The 21014-nt window shown below is 41.9% G+C and overlaps 1 protein-coding gene across 8 annotated transcripts in view; it reads right to left on the bottom strand.

Annotated features, from left to right (window-relative positions):
• MAPKAP1 (MAPK associated protein 1) overlaps positions 1 to 21014 on the bottom strand; it is a 239596-nt gene that overhangs the window by 75281 nt on the left and 143301 nt on the right. For all 8 annotated transcript variants that reach the window (XM_039239026.1, XM_039239021.1, XM_039239019.1 and 5 more), the window contains one exon: positions 20771 to 20880. In XM_039239026.1, coding sequence (XP_039094957.1) covers positions 20771 to 20880 — 110 coding nt within the window. The remainder of the gene's footprint in view (positions 1 to 20770; positions 20881 to 21014) is intronic.

Raw genomic sequence — 21014 nt, 5'->3', positions numbered from 1 at the left:
GGATGGGGCTGGTGTAGATCAGTTCTGCTTTGGGCACTGGCTGGAGAATGGAAGACCACCACTGTCAGGGGTCAATCCCACCTCCCCACCAGCTCAGTTCCCTCAGCCAGGCCTCTCTTCTCTCACCACAGCAACCTGTCCTACCAGTGTTCTCTGAGCTACAACACACGGGCCCGGGAATCCACTCAACATCAGAACAAGAAGAGGTAAGGCATGGACAACCCAAAACTTGGCAAAGGCCAGAAGCCATTGGACAGGAGCCTCTTACGCACCACCCCAGGCAGGGAGAGTGCTGAAGGGGCAGGGGAATGCCCACAGTCCATATCCTGCTCCTATCCAGCTGGCCTGAATGCACTTCCCTTTGGAGAAAGAAGGCCTGATATTACTTTTAAAAGAGAAACATTTTTTCCCCTCCTTTAAATCCAGATATCACTTGTTAGAGAGGATGGAAACCTTTAACACTGTCCCTTAGCATCCAGTTTTTCAATCTAATCTGTTTCTCTTAACTTGAGTCACTGTGACATTACCAAATTTTACGTACAGTTATCTGCTACTCTGTAAAGAAATACAGATGGTTTTTGTGGAAATAAACAGTCATTTATTTTAAACAATTGTAAAATAGTTTATGGAAACCAGTGGGGTAATGCATTCAAATAAATGCCAAAACTGGTTGATGGGGAGCCAGGGTGCTAAATCACGCTGCTGAGGAATTCAGCTGTGGGGAACAGATAGTAAATCCAGAGTGACAGAATTTCCCGTGATGGCAAAGGTATCTGACATCCAGTCCAGTACTCAAAAACCACAGCAGTTCAAACCCATTTTCCTTAACACAGCCTTGACAGCCAGCAAAATTAGTGAATTTAGTCACAAACACCTAAGGACAAAAACAAAAGAAACAAACAAAAAGGAGATTTCATTTCTCTGTAGCCTTTTCTGAGCTATATAAAAGTGGGGACTCCAACCGAAGTCAATGGAGAGCAGGCTTAGGGCCAACTGTTTTCAATTATCAGACTCTGTTACGATACAGTGGAATCTGAAAACTTCTATTCATATAGAAGTCTCTGCTTATGGCAGAGACTGGCTTGGGTAAACCACTTCTCTCTGAGCCTCAGTCTCCTCCCCTGAAAGTGGAGATAATAGTTGTATGTTCTTGACAGGCTACTGAGCAGATTCCATGAGGCACCAGGAGTGACAGCTGGGGTCCAGTGACCCTGGTGGAAGGGGTTCTAACGCTGGGTGGGACTAAAGGCTGTAGGGCCTCTTAGGGACATCCACCAACGCTCCGAGGACGTACCACTGACAATAAGTGGCTCAGGCCTGCCTTTGCAGGAATGAAGAGAACTCCAAGCACCTATGTGGTTCTAACTATACAGGATAATCAACTACAAACTTATGAACATTCTCTACTCAAACTGGCTCTTTTCCTTGTAAGTGGGTTTCCAATGATGACACCGCGAGTCTCCCAATAGATTCTCTCAGTTCATCAAACATTTACCGAACCTACGGTGTGCCAAATCTCGGGCTATGCACTACAGATGCAGAGATCATGAAGACTGATTCTGGCCTCTAAGGATTCAGAGCCGTGACCGAGGAGGCACTCCCAAGTCTGGAATACTTCTTACTCAGCCTTCCTCCTTGTTGCTGACATGAAGTCAACTCCCAAGTTCCAGAGACTTTACCTACTTAACACATCTCCCTTGCCTTGCTTATCATCCAGCCCTCAGTAATGGTTTCCCAACTCCTGTCCTGGCCTCCAGCCATCCATTCTTCCTCCGACTGTCAGAGGGGGCTCTCTGGAATCCAACTCTTAAGGCTAACACTTCCGTGCTTAAAATCCTTTCACAACTTCCTTACCCTACTCTCCAGGCCTTCTATCCATCCTAATTTCTTGCCCATCTATGTCCTCTATGAGCCAGCTGAGCTGATCTCCTTCCTGTTCAGTACATAGTATCATGGCTCCCTTCACCCGCACTGCCTGCTTGCAGTCTGTCAAAACCACATTCTTCTTTCACAGTCATTCCCTAAGTCTTATCTGGCCTCCGCAACTCTTAGCATATGTTTTTCTCTGACTGACCCCTATGACAACATCAGGCCCTGCCGGAGTCCCAGAGTGGCCCACTTTCTTTCTGCACAACAGGGAAAGCCGCACCACCTAACATTCCTCTCACCTGCAGGCTACGCTCTAAGGCAAGAGGCCTTCTGCAATTTCAGGCCAACCCAAACAAGACTTCTTTCTTTAAATCTGATCTTGACCTTAATGTCTCATTCAGGTAACTGCCCTTGCCCCTGGCCCAGTCCTGCCCAGAACTCGGCCCTGGGTTTAGTACCCTGCTAGGTCCTCAGTGTGCCTCTCAGGGCCTGCTCCTGATGCCATCTACCTGCCTGGATCTCTCTGTAAGTTACACATTTAATGTATCTGAATTCGCCTGTACTTGTTTTGTAAAAATGAGGAAAAAGAGAGAGTGAGGAATGACTAAGAGAACAATTTCAATAGTTTGGAGAATCCCACTTGCCATGACTCTTGGTGATTCAATGAACCGCAAGAAGGTGAATGGGAGGTGGGAGACTTATTCATCGTTGCAACTACAGAGCTTGGTAAATGTCTGATGAATGACTTACTGAATTAATTGGGGGATGTTGGGGTCTGTTTTGTAGCTCCTCTTATAGTGTGAACATCTTCCTGTGCCAAGTTTGACTTTAGCGTTTAAAGGTATATATTTTTAGTTTTCATTGGTTCTCATCCTAGGAAAAAAAGCTCGCTGCCTTGGATTTAATGAGAAAACTTATAGTGTGCTGGCCATTCACAGGCATTTTTAACAATTTTGACAACAGGAGTTTTGCTCACCTGCTGCCTTTGTGACTGGACCCTTTGTATTTCCATCCCTGGATGCTAGGCATCATCTGTTTCCCTGGTCCTTGCCGCCAGGACCTGCCACCATTCCCTCTCAGTCCCTGCGGCCTCAGGGATCAACTGCCCATCTGCCCTGCTCCCTGCTTTGGGGGATCAGGCCCTTCAGGTATCATCTCCACTTGCTAACTCGGCTCCACTCTGCCCGCCCATCTTCCTTCTAACCACCACTGTACCAGCTAGCACTACGTTTCAGGACTCAGTAAGCACTTTTCTTATTGCCAGTACCCTGTCCGGCCCCATAATAGCCATTTGGGCTCTTGCCTCAATACTTCCACTGGACTGGTAGGACCTTAATGGCACGGTTTAAATCCCAGCTCCACTAAGCTTTAAGACCTAGGGAAATTACCTAAGTGCTCTGAGCATTGTTTCTTTATCTCTAAACTGGGAACAATGATCATTTCTAAAGCAAGAATTTGTTATATGGATTAAATGAGATAATAACACATGTAAAGCACTTAGTCTGGCACATGGTAAGTGCTCAATAAATGGCAACTATGTAATACGATATTAACACAATTGTACACATTTCACCATGTTCAACTATGAATCTATCAAACCAATAAGAAGCTGAATTATAGATCCTGTTTTATTTTAAATCAGTTGCGACTTACAACCTAAGGTGTTAAAATCCGCTTCCCCTTGTGCTAAACACACAAAACAAAAAGGTAAAAGCAATGGAAAGAAATGGCAGCAGAGGAGGTAGAGGAGCTGTGGCTGCCAGCCATTTTCCTTCCTGGGAGTTTTCCTTCTTGTTACATCTATTATCTGGGAGCTGGGCTGCCCTGCTGGCTTTCCATTTGCCTTGCTAATAACAGTAAATCCAGCAGCTTCCACTGCAGCTCCTGTCTCCTTCAGCTGACTCTGAGGCCAATCAGCATTTCCTCTCTCCTAATGTCAGATGTTCCCTGGGAAGTCCTGCTGAAGAGAAAATTTATGACAAAAGTTTCTCCAGCTTTTAACCCTTCTGCATATCCAGCCCCAGATGCGGTGTGCTCCAGAGGAATGCTAGGTCATTCTTACATGTGCATACCTATGTTCTCACTGATGCTTTGCTGCTCTGACAAGGGGCCTCAGACCCTTGGAAAAGCTCAAATGAGCAGCTGGGCAGACAGATGCACACATTCTGGGCCGTACGTAACATGGACTAAATTTGAGCTGGGTTCCTTAATGGCTAGGGTCTCTGTTGAATCATGACTCAAAGCAGTCATACTCATAAAAAACAAAGTGTTATATCACAAAATGGTCAGTATGACTGGGTCTCATAACAATGAAATTGAAGGGAGGGGGCAGGACTAACATTTAGTGAGTAACAGAATAATAGCTAAGTGTTTGGTGTTTCACCTGAATTTCTATTTAATTCTCACAACAATGCCATAAAGAAGATAGTATTATTCTCTTTGATAGATGAGGAAAATGAAGTTCAAACAGGTGCAGAAACTCACCAAAGAGCTAGAAAGAGTGTAACAGGAACAAGAGCAGAGCCAAGGAGATGTTTCTTGAACCTAGGAATTAAGCTCCCACAGCTGAAACTACCAACCAGTAGCCTGTGATCTAGTGGTGATTTTATTTTACTGAAGCGCAAAATAAAGCAAGGAACTAAGGGAGAATGACCGGACCAAGGTTACCCAGCTAGTGGTGGCAGGGCCAGCTTTAAGCCAACAGAGGGAGTACAGCCTTCTGATCCACAACAGCAGTCCCTGAAATAAACCCTCCAAGGGCTGCACAAGATGAGACAGCACGGATTCAGGCCTTCAGGAGACAGTGGGGGTGGCGCTCCATGGCTCTCCAGCCAGAGAGGGAACACTGGCTGCCCGCCGAGATGCAGGCTCTCTGGCAAGGGTGGCGGTGGTGTGGCAGCCGCCACCAGGCCCTTACAGACCTGATGTTCTTGGCACACAGGGGTCTCCTCAGAGGGTTTTCATTTTTAAATAAGCTTGAATCTTTGGAGATGGCTACATTCTAGCTCAAAAGGCTTTTCTGTGACCTCCTCTCCACCTTTCCACAGAAGTTAGATGATACGCTTAGCCAGATTAGTAGACTCAGTAAACTAATTTTTGTCCCAATTTGGAAAAAAAGAAAAAAAAAAGAATGTCAAAATGTACATGCAACAGCTGTTTGGAACTCTAATGTTATGGAAAGGCAGCTGTTTTCATTTTTATTTGAGATATTAGTCATTCTTAGAATGGGACAGGAGTACTCAGCTAATAGCCTGTGCTTTAACCTACGGAAAATACAGGTCACAGAGACAAGATGTTGGCAAAATCACAACATAATGGTTATACTCATATAACATTTTGGTCTTGAAAGATTTGGAGATGTTTGTAACAGGAAGCAACTATTTAATAACAGTGTTCTCACAGAAAACTGACATCCAACACAATAAAATGGATTGTGGCTTTTAAGAGAAAGAAGTTACCAAATGAAGAAAGTCCATGTAAGCAAGGGAAAGAAAGAAATCTTTCTAAGCTCTAGATTTTGAAAGTAAGCGGTCTTCTTTTTACAAATGTTACAAACTATCTTTACTTTTATCAAAGGAACATGTATAGTTGACCGTTGGCCAACGCAAGGTTTAGGGGTACTGAACCCCACATAGCCGAAAATCCACATAGAACGTTTTGACTCTCCAAAAATTTTACTAATAGCCTACTGTTCACTGGAAGCCTTACCAATAACCTAAACAGTCGATTAACACCTATTTTATGTGGTGTATGTGTCATATACTGTATTCTTACAATACAGGGAGCTAAAGAAGATGCGAATGATGAAAATACATGTATAGTACTGTACGGTAAACAATGCACACACGAGTGGACCTGTGCAGCTCAAACCCATGTTGTTCAAGGATCAACTGTACATACAGTTTTAAAAGTAAATAACATACAAGTCCTATGAAAAAGTTAATTCCCTGCACATCCCTGAATCCCTTTTTATAGGAAATTACTTTAAAAGATTTTGGCTGTTCCTCCTGGTACTCATCTTCCTATTTTTTATTAGCATTTTTACTCAGCTGTTTTAAAAATGATTGTAAGTATCAGACAGTACTTATAAACTTCTGCTATGGAAGATGAGGAAGAAGCGTGTGCTGTATCTTTCACACATGCGCATCCTGCTTTGGAAAGTGAATTTGCTTTAATTTTCTTTTTCTGTAATACAGTGTATATAGTAGCTTCTTCCTGTTGGCCACCCTTACTTGATTATCAATGCTTAAAATGTCTGTTTTTGCTATATTCCACTGGCTCCCCAAGGACTCATTAGAGATTCATGTCATTAAGGGAACCTGGGAGGCAACACTAATTTCAACTGATGTGCACTGCGTCTCATTTTTAAGACATTTACATTTTTATTCGATGATTTAATTCTCGGAGGAAGTTTGATCTCCAATAATCAAAGTGCAGTGAATCTATTCCTGAATAGGAAGTGGGTGGCCTCAGGCCCAGGCTGGCAGGGAGTGAAGCAGCTGTGGGCTGCAGATCCGCTTTCACTGCTTCTCCTTAGCTCGTTCCACAAAATGTGCTGATCACCAACTCCAGGCCAACTACAGTGGCAGCAAACACAAAGGAACCTGTTCTCCACAAGGGACTCTCATTTCACTCAAATGAAAGCTCAACTGCCCCATCCCAAAGGAAAATGAGGGTCCTCGTCCTTTTACTTGGTAAGTTACTTACCAACATCTGGCAAGATGAGTGTATTATTAGGAAGTCACTGGGGCAGGTCCCTGGCACCTCTGATGCAGAACTGAGCGGCTGAGGGACAGTGTTCTCTCTAGCAGCTTCCAAAGCTGAGATACGGCCTGTACCTCTTACTTTACACTGCTGATCTGGATGTGACAAGTCATTCACTGCTCATGAACTGACCCGGCCAGTGCTGTCCTGTCCACATCTTGCATTAGGGAGTGGTGTTGGTAGTCAACTAGCAGACGCATGGAAACTTGCTAAAGTGGAAAGACAGAGGTAATGCCCAATTGTGGGGACAAGAGGGACTCCTTTCAGGAGGGGCACTCACAAAACTGGAGACTCAACGAAGTCCTTTTTGTCAGAAAATGGACAGGCTAAAAGCCAGACGTGAGCCTCTCTGTCACATGTATCCTGGTTGGTCTGTTTTTATTGACCATCTACCCCACTAAAATGAGAGCCGAGAACAGGTCATCCTTATTCGCAGCCTAAAATGTAGCACAGACCCCATAAATATTTACTGAATCGTGAGTTTGGATCCGGACACACTGTGTTTGAGAGATCTGCATGACCCTCAGGATTCCTTAGACTTAAATCATACTTTGTCTTAATTTTATCTTAATTTGCATTGTTCTACTACATGTAATGTGGGAAAAAAAAGGAAAGCTGGTGTTTGTTATGATTTGATATTTCTATGATCCTGTGGTGACAGCTTTGGGAAGACTGAGGAGCTCCAATAGACCACCTTGTATCTTCCGCAGCACCTGGGCTTTAATCACATCTCACTGACTCTCCCTTTGAAAAATTGGCTTGATGGCACAGCACAATCTATCCACCTTGCTCACTGTCCTACTGTGATCAGTAGCAGGGTAATGAGCAGTAGGTGCTGATATGTCCTTTCCCCAGACCCGCCTCACGATGCCAATCCAACGCCGTTTCCTGATTTGAAGTCCTCTTTGTCTCTGGGTACTGTCATTGTAAGGCAGGAAAAGAAATACCCTGACTGACAAGCAATTTTTCTTCTTCTTTTTTTCTTAATGCACTTGAAGATAATACAGAAAGTACGAGTATTTGTAACATACTCAAAAAGGAAGAACTCATTGTGGAAAGGTGTCATTGCAATTGGTAAAGCTGCCTTTTAAACTGCTTATGGGGGAAGACCAGCTCCAGCGTCAGGCCTCTAAAAGCAGAGAGATAGAAGCTGGGGGTCTCAGGTCTCTGTGTTGGTCTGAAAGAGGTCTTCTGTGGGGACGTAGCCCATATAAAGTGATGCTTTCTCACTGCAAGTGGCTCGACTCAACCTTGGCAGAGGAAGAGTTTTCCTTATAGCTACTAACAGGATAAATACACGAATGGCCTGCCTAAAGAAAGGGGCCTTCTGCTTCCTCTGGGGGAGACAAAGACTTTTCACCAAGGCTGTAAGGGGCAGACACCGCACTCTAGACCTCTATGTAACTTCTATAATCATTTCTCAAAAATCATACTAGTGTTTCATTATATTTCCTCTTTTAAATGTTTTCTGAGTAGGCTTTGTGAGCTATTCAGCTGTTAATACAAAGGCTTTTTATAATCACCTGTAAACATGTTTGTTACAGGTAACTGTAATTTGTTCACTTTCTCTCTAGACTCTTTGGTGCAGGAGATTAAATCTGCTGATGTAAGCTACCTGACAAATGAGCCTTGTGACCATTAGGCCACCCCTACATGCCTGCTCTGGGTTTTCCTGTTAGGCAAAAATCATTAGAGCTGGTTCTCTGGATCTAGTTTTCTCCTTATTCAAAATAAAGAGTGCTTCCAACAGATCCATATCCAAACACAATTCAAAGGCTGGTTCTATCACTGGCATAAGCTTTCTGTAGACTTAACTCATTGCAAACAAAAGGTGCAGGCAACGGCCAAGTCATACAGGTAGAAAAGGAAGTAAATCAAAACCTAAAAAGCCAGATTTTATGATGTGCCTGGTGTGGTAGGAGCAGTAGGGATAAAGGCAGCTGACATTCACTGAGCACTTACTATCAACCATTTTATATGCATCCAGTCAAAACAGCAGCCCTGCCAGGTAGGTATCATTACCCCTGTTGACAGAAGAGCTAACCGAGGTGAAAAAGGTTTGATGACTTGTCTAACCTTAGAGCTTGAGTGAAGGGCACAACGAGGGTGGAGACTTGGGCTGCTTTGGATCCAAAGCCTGCACTCTGTCCACTGAATCATGCTGCCACGTCCAAATGAAGCAGGTGCACTTGGTCTCTCTAGGGAGAAAAGCGTACCTGCCTCCACTGACACGTGAACCCTGGAACCTTAGCCAGTGGGAGGAGGCACAGCTTAGCAGTTAGGAATACAAGCTTTGGAGCTGGGGTGGCTCAGTTGGTTGAGCGTCCGACTTCGGCTCAATCATGTAGTTCATGAGTTCGAGCCCCCATCGGGCTTGGGGATGTTGGCACCGAAGCTGTCAGCACCAAGTCTGCTTCGGAGCCTCTGTCCCTCTCACTCTGCCCATCCCCTGCTTGTGCATTCTCTCTCAAAAATAAACTGACATTAAAAAGAAAAAAAGTGGGGGATGCCTGGGTGGCTCAGTTGGTTGAGCGTGCGACTTTGGCTCAGGTCATGATCTCACAGTTCCTGAGTGTGAGCCCCACAATGGGCTCCTCTGTCAGCGCAGAGCCTGCTTCAGACCTTCGTGTCCCTTTCTCTCTCTGCCCCTTCCCCACTCATGCTCTTTCTCTCTCAAAAATAAATAAACATCAAAAAAAATTTAAAAAATTTAAAAGAAGGAATACAAACTTTGGCATCATACATCTATCTGGGTTTGAATCCCAGTTCCCCAACTTACTAGCTGTGTGACCCTGGACAAATCTTGCAGATTCTTTGAGCTTTAGTTTTCTTTCTCTCGCTCTTTTTAAATTTGTTTTATTTTATTTTTAATGTTTTGTTTATTTGAGAGAGAGAGAGAGAGGAAGAGAGAGGGAGAGAGAGGGGGAGAGAGAGGAGCAGGCAGTGTGAACAGGGGAGGGTCAGAAAGAGAGGGAGACACAGAATCCGAAGCAGGTTCCAGGCTCTGAGCTGTCAGCACAGAGCCCGATGTGGGGCTCAAACCCACAAACCGTGAGATCATGACCTGAGCCGAAGTCAGACGCTTAACCAACTGAGCCACCCAGATGCCTCTCTTGCTCTTTGAAAACCCACAGGCCCATGGAAGAAACTGTGATCTCAAAGATGTCACTGCATACATGAAGTAATGGAAGATAAAATATCCTACAGCAAGTAAAGATTAGTGTTTTCTATGCCACAAAGACATATTTGTAAGTTCAGAAATTTTATTAACATAAGCAGAATCTAAATTATATACTTTTGATTTTTAGGAGTTCTTTCCTAGTTTATTAAGAACATTTTTAAATTACAGAAAAGTTGAAAGATCTGTACGTTGAAAGTCCATGTGCCCACCACCTAGATGCTACCACTGGCATTTTATTATATTTGCTCTATCACATATCTACCACCAGTGCATCTTTTTTTAAAAAATGGATTTCAAAGAGCAGACATCAGTCATTCAGTGTGCAGAACCTTAACTGGTGTCTAATATTTGTTTGAGATTCTCTTTGTACATTTAGGTAAAATTTTCATACAATGATACGCACAGATTTTATGAGTGCCACTTGACAGTTCCAACAAATGCATACATATACTTGTGTGACACCAGCTCCTGTCAATATACAGATTACTTTTATTCCAGAAACTTCTTTCATTTGCATTACATTTTAAGTGGAGAAGCTGTAGTACAGAGAAAAAAACATTGGGCTTAAAAATCAAGAGGTATAGGTCTAAATCTCACCTATGTCAGTCATGAGCAACCCACACAAGAATGCATGCACATATACACAAGACATAATGCACAGCCTGTTTTCTCAACCCTAAAAAAATAGATAATGTCCATTTCACAAGGTCTTCGTAAAGGTTAAATACAAAAATACAGTAAGCGTTCCGTTGATGGTACCAAAGGGTACTTTCTCTCCTACTCCCCTCCCAGCTCCCCTGAGTCTGAGGCTTTCGCCTTCAAAAAGAAAACAGTAAGGACAAAACCAAAACCAAACCAGGTAATGAGAGATGAGGGAACAAGGCATCTCTCTGCATAGGCAGTCCTCTCCCAATTTATCCACTCTGACTTCAGCTAATTAAACATCTGTCTCAACGGTCTCCTCAGCAAATTAGTCATCCCCACTTTGTGACACTGATTGTTGGTTGCAGCCTTTTCCCCACTTGCTACCATTCCCAGAAACTTCTAGGAGTTAACTCACCAGGCACATGGCAAGGAATGATGCAGGGTCCCCATTAGCCCCCTACAGTTGCCCTTGGTGCCAGTGCTGTTCATAATGCTGCCAGACGTGTCCTTAGATGTGCCTCCCGAAATAAACCTGTTAAGGGGTGACAACTTTTTTGTCTACATTTCTGATTTCCAGATTGTGATGCACTTTCTAAGTACTAGGTACATGTACCAGACTAAAATAAACTATTTAACAGAAAGTCTGTCTTTTCAAATAGTTCTGTGACAAAGCAGGGAGGTAACAAAATGAGGTCCTAAATGAAGAGAATTGAAATCTAGTGAATTACCAGCTAACTTTCTCCCAACACAGGAACAAAAGCTTTGCTAGTGAATGAAGGGCTGGAAGGCAAGCAAGTAAAATGGTCTGGACTAGATGTGTACCTTTTCTCTATATACTGGTGTGTGTGTGTGTGTGTGTGTGTGTGTGTACACACCTGCTGGGACAGGAAAGGAGCTGGTGGGGTGAAGTGTATTTTAAACTACAGGGTACTTCTTAAAAATGGTTTTGTGAAGTTTGACTTCTCAATCTTTCTTCTCACTAAAATAAGTGATTTAAAACCTATCATTTAGAAAGATAAGTGGCTAATAAAAATATTTTTAAAATGCTTAACTTTACACTAAAAACCCAGAAATACAAATTCAAATGAGATATTAACTGCTGGCCATCAGTTTGGCAAAAGTTAAAGATCGGTAACGTCAGTGTTAGTAAGGGGATGGGGAAAGAGGTGGTCTCACAGATTCTTGGGAGTGTCAGAGAATGGGTATAAACTTTTTAAAATGCAATTTGTTTTTCTCAACGTTTGAAGTAAGTGACAAGCAATCCCAGGTTTAACATCCAGCACAAACATGCAATGAATATTCACACAAAAATGTTCACTGTACGTTTGTTTGTGTTAAACTAAAAATTTGGAAATGCTCTAAATGTCCAACAACAGAAAGCTAAGTTACCTAAATTTAGCTAGAAAGCTAAAACTGCAGGGGTCACTCTAACAGAGAGCTTATGATGTGATACTTAGTGAAAAACAAATGCAAAATCATATAATATTATATGGTATCATTTTTTAAAACCGTTATGTGGATACATTCTTCATGAGTTCATTTAACATTTACTGAGTTTCTTCTATTTGATATTCTGCTAGATGAATAGGGTCCTGCCCACATGAAACTTAGAGCCCATGTGTGTATCTGTGTGTGAATTGAATGAAAAACAAAAACCAAACACCAAGGTTCATACCAAATAAAGTCAGAGGAAACCTCACATGCTTACTTTTTACTTCACACACTTCCTAAATGTTTGATTTTTTTTTCCAACGAGGATTTAATTTTCTTAAAAAGCAATCTTTAAAACCTATCTTTTACCACTAACTAGTTTTAATATGAACACCAGAACTGGAAGCAGCTCCAGGGTATATCAATTCTCCCCAAACTGTACATTTAGCTCTAATAAAAGAAATCAGACTTTACTAAGGTGTCCAGCCCTCCACTTCCTGAAATGAGCATCATTTGCTTCTCTCAATGCCTTAATTCAGGGCTCATCAGCTGTTGGATAGAGTCCTCGAGAGCCTCTCACCAGTGTCTGCCTCCTGTTTTATTTCCTCTCATCGATTTTTATCATGCAGACTGTGTGTTTTCTAACAAAAATTCTGACTATATCGCTCTCCTTTCAATGGTTCTCTTCTGCCACAGAATGAAGTTCAAATTCAACATGGTTTACAAACATGACCTAGGCCCAAATGACCACTTCAGCCTCTCCACACTCCACCTTCCTAACTCCTACTCTACTGCTTTATTATACTGAGTTACACTGTGGTTCCCAGAAGGCATCAAACTCTCGCACTTCATTCCTTCAGCCTGAATGCTGGTCCACCATCTTCATCTGGTCCACCATCTTTTCTACCATCTTCAGGTCTCACCTGGAGGATTTGCTCAGTGTAGTTCTCCCTGACTCCCTAGGACTGGACAAGGGCACCGGTCCCCTGATGTGCATACACAGGCCCCTATCCTTATTTCCACTTACCACATTCATGGTATTGAAACTGCCTGTTTGTCTCCAAAGCAACACAGTAAGCTCCTTGAAGGTAAGGACCATTTCTTGGCTTCAACAAAATCCTAAGTGCCTACATAGTGTCTGCTGCATGATAAGCCCCCCGATAACTGAACGTGGCTCTCCTGGTTTCCAGCACACCATCACGCCTTGCCTGATCAGATCTGGCTCCTGCCTGGCTTCTGCAGCTTATCCTCTGCCCTGTTCTTGTTCTAGTAATTTGGGAGATCTATGTTTTGTTACTCTATCTCAAAACATCTCTACCTGGAATGTCCTTCCTCTTACTTACCCATCTGGGAAAATTCTAATTAATCTTCAAAAAACTGTCAAATCATTTACTCCAGAGCAACTTTTCTCAGCCCCCTGCCTCACCCAGTGGTTTTGAGTATTCCCTTATCTATGCTGCTTTGGTAGCTTGTGTACTTCACCTGGCAATTTGCCATATTTTATTGTCCCCTTTCTCACTGAGTTTCCACCTGATTCTAGAACAGTGCTGGCCCAGAGCAGGGAGCAACGAACAATGATGGGTTAAGTCAACAGGGTATATCAGAACCACACAGAGCTTGAGAACACACTTGCCCCTTCCCGAAGTGCCCTGGGTGCCTCCTCCCTCACCCTGTCCCACGTCAAAGCACAGCTCAGAGAGTTAACTACGGGATTATGCATTCAGTTACCCCAGTTCTGAACCTAAGATGTATTTCCCCCTATTTTAAAACATTTCTATGGGGCGCCTGGGTGGCTTAGTCGGTTGAGCGTCCGACTTTCGCTTGGGTCATGATCTCGCGGTTCGTGGGTTCGAGCCCCGCGTCGGGCTCTGTGCTGACTGCCAGCTCAGAGCCTGGAGCCTGTTTCAGTCTGTGACTCCCTCTCTCTCTGCCTCTCCTCTGCTCACGCTCTCTCTCTCTCTCTCTCTCTCTCCTATAAATAAAAAAAAAAAAAAAAAAAAAATTTCTAAAATTAGGCTATGGTATACAATCAGTATGTACACATAATGCAGTATTTCTTATTTTGTTCCTCAAAAGCTATAATAAAATTAGTGATATTCTAGAATTAGTCCCTAGTGGTCCAGAGAAAGGTCGTTTCTCTGACTCCAAAATGTGTGTGTGTCCTGAAGCACCACACAGCCTGCCAGAGGTATATGTCTTTTCTCTTTCATTCGGGTTTTGCTTTAATTTAATCCATGTTGGTGACTGCCCCAGATGGAGTGAATGAATAGATTTTGTGATGGAAAAGGAACTTCTGAAAGATTAGCGACTAGCAGGAAGAGTAAACGCTGGTCAAATGTAGTTTTGGCGAATGATGTATTTCAGGTTTTTCTGACGTGGCTATTGCAAGAGCTCATAACACCCTTCTAAAATAATTGGGTCTCTAAAGTGGTTCCCAAAGATTTTTGCTGGACATAAATTCTCTAAATTTCCAGGCTTCCTAGATAAAATAGTTGACTGCAATGCCATCTTTAACATGCTCTGCTCTATTCTCAAGAAGATCCATCAGGAGCCTCAGAGCACTACAGACAAGGGGAGGCTCAGGTGGGAAGAAACAGCATGATAAACAGGCAAAGAGAAGAGGGAAGGAGGAATATTTAACTTGGAGCTACTTGCCCGGGGCATTTCTGAGTTATACATTTCAACACCTTAGCAGCCCTAATTTGTGCTATCATGTCCGCCCCAGGTCACTGGATACCAAGTATCAGGTCTTTATTTCTTATCTGGGCCCATGTATGAGTGGCATCAGCATGATTATTTATTATTTCATGAGAAGGAGGGGTTTTCCACAGAAATTACTGCTTTTTGATCAAGAACATTTAAACAGTTCTATTTACCTTTCTTCTTCTTCTTTTTTTTTTTAAAGGAAAGAAGCAGCTACGGCATAAGGAAACCACAAGTCTGTATCTGTGGCTCACAAACTACTTTCACCAAAGAAAGGTTACTGGATTTTCCATCTTTACAATTACACATGAAGTAAGGTTCTTTTCAATCTTATGGCCAGAAGATTCTTTATTTTAGTCTTTGGAGAACATTTCAGGTTAGGAGAGTGTTAGAAACCCCTCTCCTTCTAAAACATATGGGCTTCTCTTCTTCATAGGGCAGCTAGGGGCAGGTGTATGTTGCTTTAAGAAAGCTAGACATAAAACATTAAAACTGACACCAATACAGACAAACTGTGCAATTACAAAAAGAATTCCTGGCTTTATATCCAGATTCACCACAGGGTTCCTTTAAATGTTGCACTTCCCTAGTGCATTTAGATTTTAGAATCAATGAACATTTCTGTTTACAGAATTTTAAATTTGTTCTCCCATTAGGTTTCTAATAAGCAACATGGTACAATAAAAAGAGTATGGGCTTTGAGGTCAAAAAAGCCTGGGCTCCAATTTAGATTCTGCCATTTACTTACTGTGGAAATTTTGGTAACTTTAACTTCTTTTAGAGGAAAGGGAGGCTCCAAGAGGTAAGTATGTGATTACACACGCCATCCTCACAGTTCCTTAATTCTAACATGCACCCTGACACTGACAACACACACACATATATACACACACGTAAAGTCTCGTCTGTAAGACAGGCATAATAAAATCTACCTTCTAGGGCTGTCTGCAGATTAAATGAGATAGTATGCATAAGTACACAAAGGCACTCAATAAATCAGCTCTTACCTCACTGGAATCACATCTTGGGGAAAGACCAACTCCCCTCCTGACACACATTACCCTGGCTTCCCAGGTTCTCCCCCACGTCTGTCTATATTCCTCTTTCATACTGCAACTGTCAATTCTGCATGTCTTTCCAGTTCTTTTCTTTCTTTGTGCTGTTCTCTGTAGGTACCTTCCCCTCTTCGGGCCCTGAAGTATTTCCTAGTAGCTAGAAGTTGGATTTTATTCTGAATGCAACTAAGAGTCACTGAAGGATGTGGAGCAGATTTGATCTGATTTATATTTTACAAGATCTCTCTGGCTGCTGTATAGACAACAGACCGGAGGGGGCCAAGAGCAGAGGCAGGAAAACCAGATTGTTTTTCAACAATTCAGGTGAAGTCATGGTGATCTGGACTTATCCAGTGCAGAAGGAAAGGACTGAATACGTTCAGGATATATTCTAGAGGTAAATCCAAGAGGACCTGCTAATGGGTAAGATATGGGGACTTAACACAGGGAACAATTCAAATTTCAATTTTACTACATTTTTTTAAGAGGGGGTAGGAAGAAGAGAGGTAAGTAAATTAATTACAAAGTAATCTGAAATGTTCTTTTTATATTAAAATATAGTAAGCCTTTAATAGCTACTGCTTTGTATGACACTGGCCCTCCCCAACTCTTCACAGCTTAAATGTGAAGGTCACAATTTAAATGTCAATTTCTCAGGGAGGAGTTCCCTGACCATCCTATACAATGCATCTTATTCTCTCTCAACCCCTCCTATCTACCTTCCTTCTAGGTAGGATGTAAGTTGCTGCTCAGCAAGGGCCTTGCAAATCTGCATCCCACTGCCTCCCTGCATCTAGCACAGGTCTGACACATGGGAACACATGAGGAGTGAAATGTACAACACAAGCTACAAATACGTCATGGATCAAAGTTTACATTTTACATGAACCTTTAATATAAAACTGGAGAATCCAGTGACGTCATCATTAGTTGTCTTTCTGATCAGAACCCTGCACCCCCTGGTAGCTGTTCTCTCCCCTTCTCTGCGCCTAGCAGTGATCCAGGGACAATGTGGAAGCATCCTAGACTAGGCCACATCACTGATGACATTCTAGGTGTCTTGTGAAAAACACAGTACGTTAGCAAGCGATAAGGTGGTCTGTGACTCTAAACAGAGATGGTGAGAGAGAGTCCACCTGATAAAGCTAACATTGATCTTTCAAAATCTGGGTAAGATTTTATGAGGGAAAAACAAAAATGAATGTCACAAGTTTTATTAATAATACTGTAAGAACTTTTCAAAAGGATTTTTAGACTAATAAAAATTGGTCTTTCATTTCAAAAGGCAAGAATGAATAGGGGTGAGAAAAAGTTAATATGCTTCTGGTTCAATTTTTCAATAGATGGTAAAGAAAAATACTTCCATTTCAAAATGACAACAAATACCGAAACAGCCATACAGAAAACTATTCTGCCCGCAAAAATCTCACTTTAAAGGAAACTTTCTCTCTTTTGTAGCTCAAGAGTTAACTATATTTCTTTGTCCATGTAAAACTGAAATTCTATCTGCCTCCATTTCTTAAGTGTCCCTGCCACACCCAACACTATGTGGCAGAAGGCTGGTCAAGGTTGGTAACAATAGCACTTTTAAACAACAACAAAATACTAAGAAGCTCAGAAGGTCACGAACTTTGAGGGTGAACTTGACAAAAGGAGAACTTGATGAGCTAAGAGCTTTAGTCACTAAAAAACAGGTTAGTGTATTTCACTAGCTAAATCAAGGGACCGGGCAGGCTACTCTTCGTGATATCAAAAACATAGCCACCCAACTATAAAAATCAGTAAAGAGGTTTCAGCTAATTCTTCTAAAACCTGATTCTTCATTTATAATTTTCTTAAACAGTGGGGGCCTTCTGCCAATGCAGGTAGCTTTCAAATGTCAAGTGGTCAGTAATAAAATGAAAAGCTGCAGAGAAAGTTTAAAAGAGACATTTAAAGATGGGCTTTAAAAAAATGGGCCTTAGCAGAGAACCGACTGGAACACACTGCGAAAAGATTACTATAGTTCAGGACATGAATATTAATCGAAAAACCCTGCAGTGTTCATAAACAGTTATGACAATGAAATAATTACAAATAATGCAAGTCAAAATTCTAGATCAGTTACAAGTGCCTGTAATGATATTCTATCCATACAAAGCAAAAATACTTTAAAACCCTAAGGGTTTCCACTGACAAAACTATCTGCCTAAACAAAGAATTCTTTTGCTCACATACCTGCCACCTTCTGATTTTTTTACAAATGAAAATGGGGGAGGAAGTGCCAGAAGGAAGGGCAACAGAGTATTTAAACACTAGAACAGTCATTAAGCCCACATCTGGGTTTAATAATACAGTAGTTTAAGTTCTCAACTTATTATTATCATGAAATGGAGAGTTGTACAGCCAGTCTGGAAAAAAAGAGGAGAGAAGTTTGGGGTTTGTGGATAAGCACCAGAAGTTCACTGTCGGCCTGCAAAAGGATTTCTGAACTCTTGTTCTAGTTGCAACTAGCCTCTAATCAACAAGTAGTTGAGAGCCCTTGCCTCGCACGGCACACATTCATCTCAAGTGGAGTGTTTTGCCTCTCACTTCAGTTAAATAAGAGCAGCAAAGAGACAAGTGCTGTTCTGCACTCGCTCAGGCAAAAGCCTCTTGATGAGAGGGCCGAGCACTCCGCTTTGGTCCTGGACGTGGGGCAAGGCAGGCCCCTTCCTGCAAAGACTTCGCAGGTCACTGTGGTAGACACTCAGGAAGTGCAGCATGAACATCTCTAGCCTGGCATCTCTTGCCACCAAGTTCTTGAGTTCATGACTAAGTTCATGTGTCATAACGGGTGTAAGCATTCTACAGCCAACTGTGGAATTTTTTTTTTTAAAGGAAACATACTGTGTTTCTGTCTATGACAAGAGGATTTTCCTCTTTTCATTAATTCCCCTCTAAAACAAGTCCACTCCACAATACAAAAGTTCAAAACCACAAAATATACCGCCTTTATCAAGCTAACCTTACATAAGCATCTTTGCCAAATTGGAGATCCTTCTATTTCATGAGACCAGACTTAATAAAGCAAGAGAAAGAGCTTCTCATTTTACAGAGCTTTTTGGATTAAGAAAATGGACAGTAATTTATGTAAATACATCAATCTCAAATGACTTCTCTAGTATGAAGGGTAATAAATAATGCAGATCGCTGTGTTTTGGATACGGCAAAGTCTCAGATGGAAATGGCAGGGATGTGTACACGTAGGTGAACATAAATAAATGTGTGTGTGATAAACGTGCTTGCTGGAGATGGACACAGATAGATAGGTATACAATTGGAAAGAGAGCTGGAGACAGAGGGAAAGACACTGGTTCAGCTGCATCTAAGTTCAAAGAGGTTTCACGGTCTAAAAAAACCTGCAACAGCAGAATTTCTATTAAGAAGGTTTAAAAAGCTGGTCTCACCTCCCCTTGGAGGTGCTCCCCTGAAATAATGCTTATCTTTGAATTTAATCAATGTGTCACAAAATACACTATTATATAAAACATTTAGAGACAAAACAAGAGGAAAAAACAGGATCCTCAAGGAAGATGAATGCCTATTGAATATCTTTAAACATCTGAAGCTGTTGAAACGCTATTAGATTGGTACCTAGAACCCCAAAATACCTACTTTCCCCTGGGAAGGAGAGGCTGTGCCTCTTCAATCATCCCTTAAACGTAAAGAGGTTTGACCCCCATGCAATGGATAAAAGTCACCCAAAAAATGAACAAAAGAGGTGTTTGGAAAAACCAGAACACCATTCATCCCAGCTAACGACTTGTTCATTATGAGTGATGATGGATAAAGACTTCTCATGCTGAGATGAAATCAAGATTTATATGCATTGTTTCCTCTCCCAACTTGTGGGAAGATCATCATCATTTAATTCTATCTCTGCGGCCAGTGATGGGCATCCAGAGAGCTGGTTATCAAACGGCGCAGTCAGCTGGCAAAAGCCGAAACGTGCGGTTGGCACATCTGGACGGAGCCGCCACAGCCGAGGGTGAACAATGACTCCTGGCAAGCATCCAAATTGCTTGCAGACGCTAGCAGGTCTCATCTACAACCACCCCTACCAGCATCTCTCTCTCTCTCTCTTTTTTATGAGAATCAGATTTTCATTGCTCCATTCAATTGCTCTCCTCTGCCATTTTTTACAGCTCTTATCGTTCCCCTGGAATATGGCCTTGAGACAGCTCATCCGTGTCCTTCACTGTGTTATCTCTTCGAACTTTTATTAAAACTTCAGCTTTCATCTGAAGATAGCTAATTAAATCTGGAACAGATTATATGCCTCCCCTTAAAAAGAACACAAAACTATTTTCTTCAACCTGACTAATGCTTTTTTTTCCTCTCCAAAAGATGAAACCAAAGGTGTTTAAGAAGTCTCATTTATTTATAAAGCTATGATATCTGACATGTCATATACAGGTTGATATATATTAAAGTTGTCTGTGGTATGACAAACCTTTGAGCTATTTCTCAAAATAATTATTCCTCAATACTGATAATATTTTCCCTCGTATCCTTTAAATATTATCGCTAATACCATAAGCTAATTTTCTGTACAAAGTTGGGTAATGAGGAATTAAAGATTAACAGATATTTGTGCACATCAAGTGACTTATCTTAAAAAAAATCTTTTTGCAGGTGCCCCTCATTTGGCAAAAATGGAAATTGTTGTTTTTATTCCATGCCCCAAGCATGAGCAACTGAAAGTCTCCCCCATGGAAAATTATGTGAAAACATGAAATTAAAAGCAGTACTTCAAATTTAGGATTTGGTTTTCCAGACAGCTTTACACCAACTAATAGTTCAAATGGCTCTGTCTTCATTTATCACAAATTATTAATGATGGAACTTCCATAATCAACATGACCACATTCTTCTCACATATGCCACTGACCCAATCCCTTCCTTGGGCCCAGTGGCAGCTTAAAAAAGCTGTAGACCTGCTAACCAAACCGTCAGGCAATGATATCTAAAACAATCTAGCCAGGCATCAATACACACACACACACACACACACGCACACACGCACACACACACACACACACACACACACACACGTATGCATACACCAAGCACTTCTAACAGTCTATTTCCTGGGTCTCACCTGAAATTTTCTGGGATCCTTTTCTTCGCTTCACTGCCTTAAGCAAGATTTCTTTCATGGTGACCTTTGTGTTGTCCACCTGAATCAGGGAGAATCCATGAGCAGCATTTCTGTAGGAAAAGACAAATATAAAATCATCACCACCATTCAACCAGAGAAATGTTCCTGCAGTCTTCACTGTGTTTAACAAAGTTTTACTAAGTGTACCTCAAAGTGCCAATTATTTAAAAAGAGACTAAACGAA

Source organism: Hyaena hyaena, unplaced genomic scaffold (assembly GCF_003009895.1).
Source record: "Hyaena hyaena isolate Hyena2069 unplaced genomic scaffold, ASM300989v1 scaffold_151, whole genome shotgun sequence".
Lineage (NCBI taxonomy): Eukaryota > Metazoa > Chordata > Mammalia > Carnivora > Hyaenidae > Hyaena > Hyaena hyaena.
The sequence above is the reverse complement of the archived record's forward strand: the minus strand, read 5'-3'. Positions and strand labels throughout refer to the sequence as shown.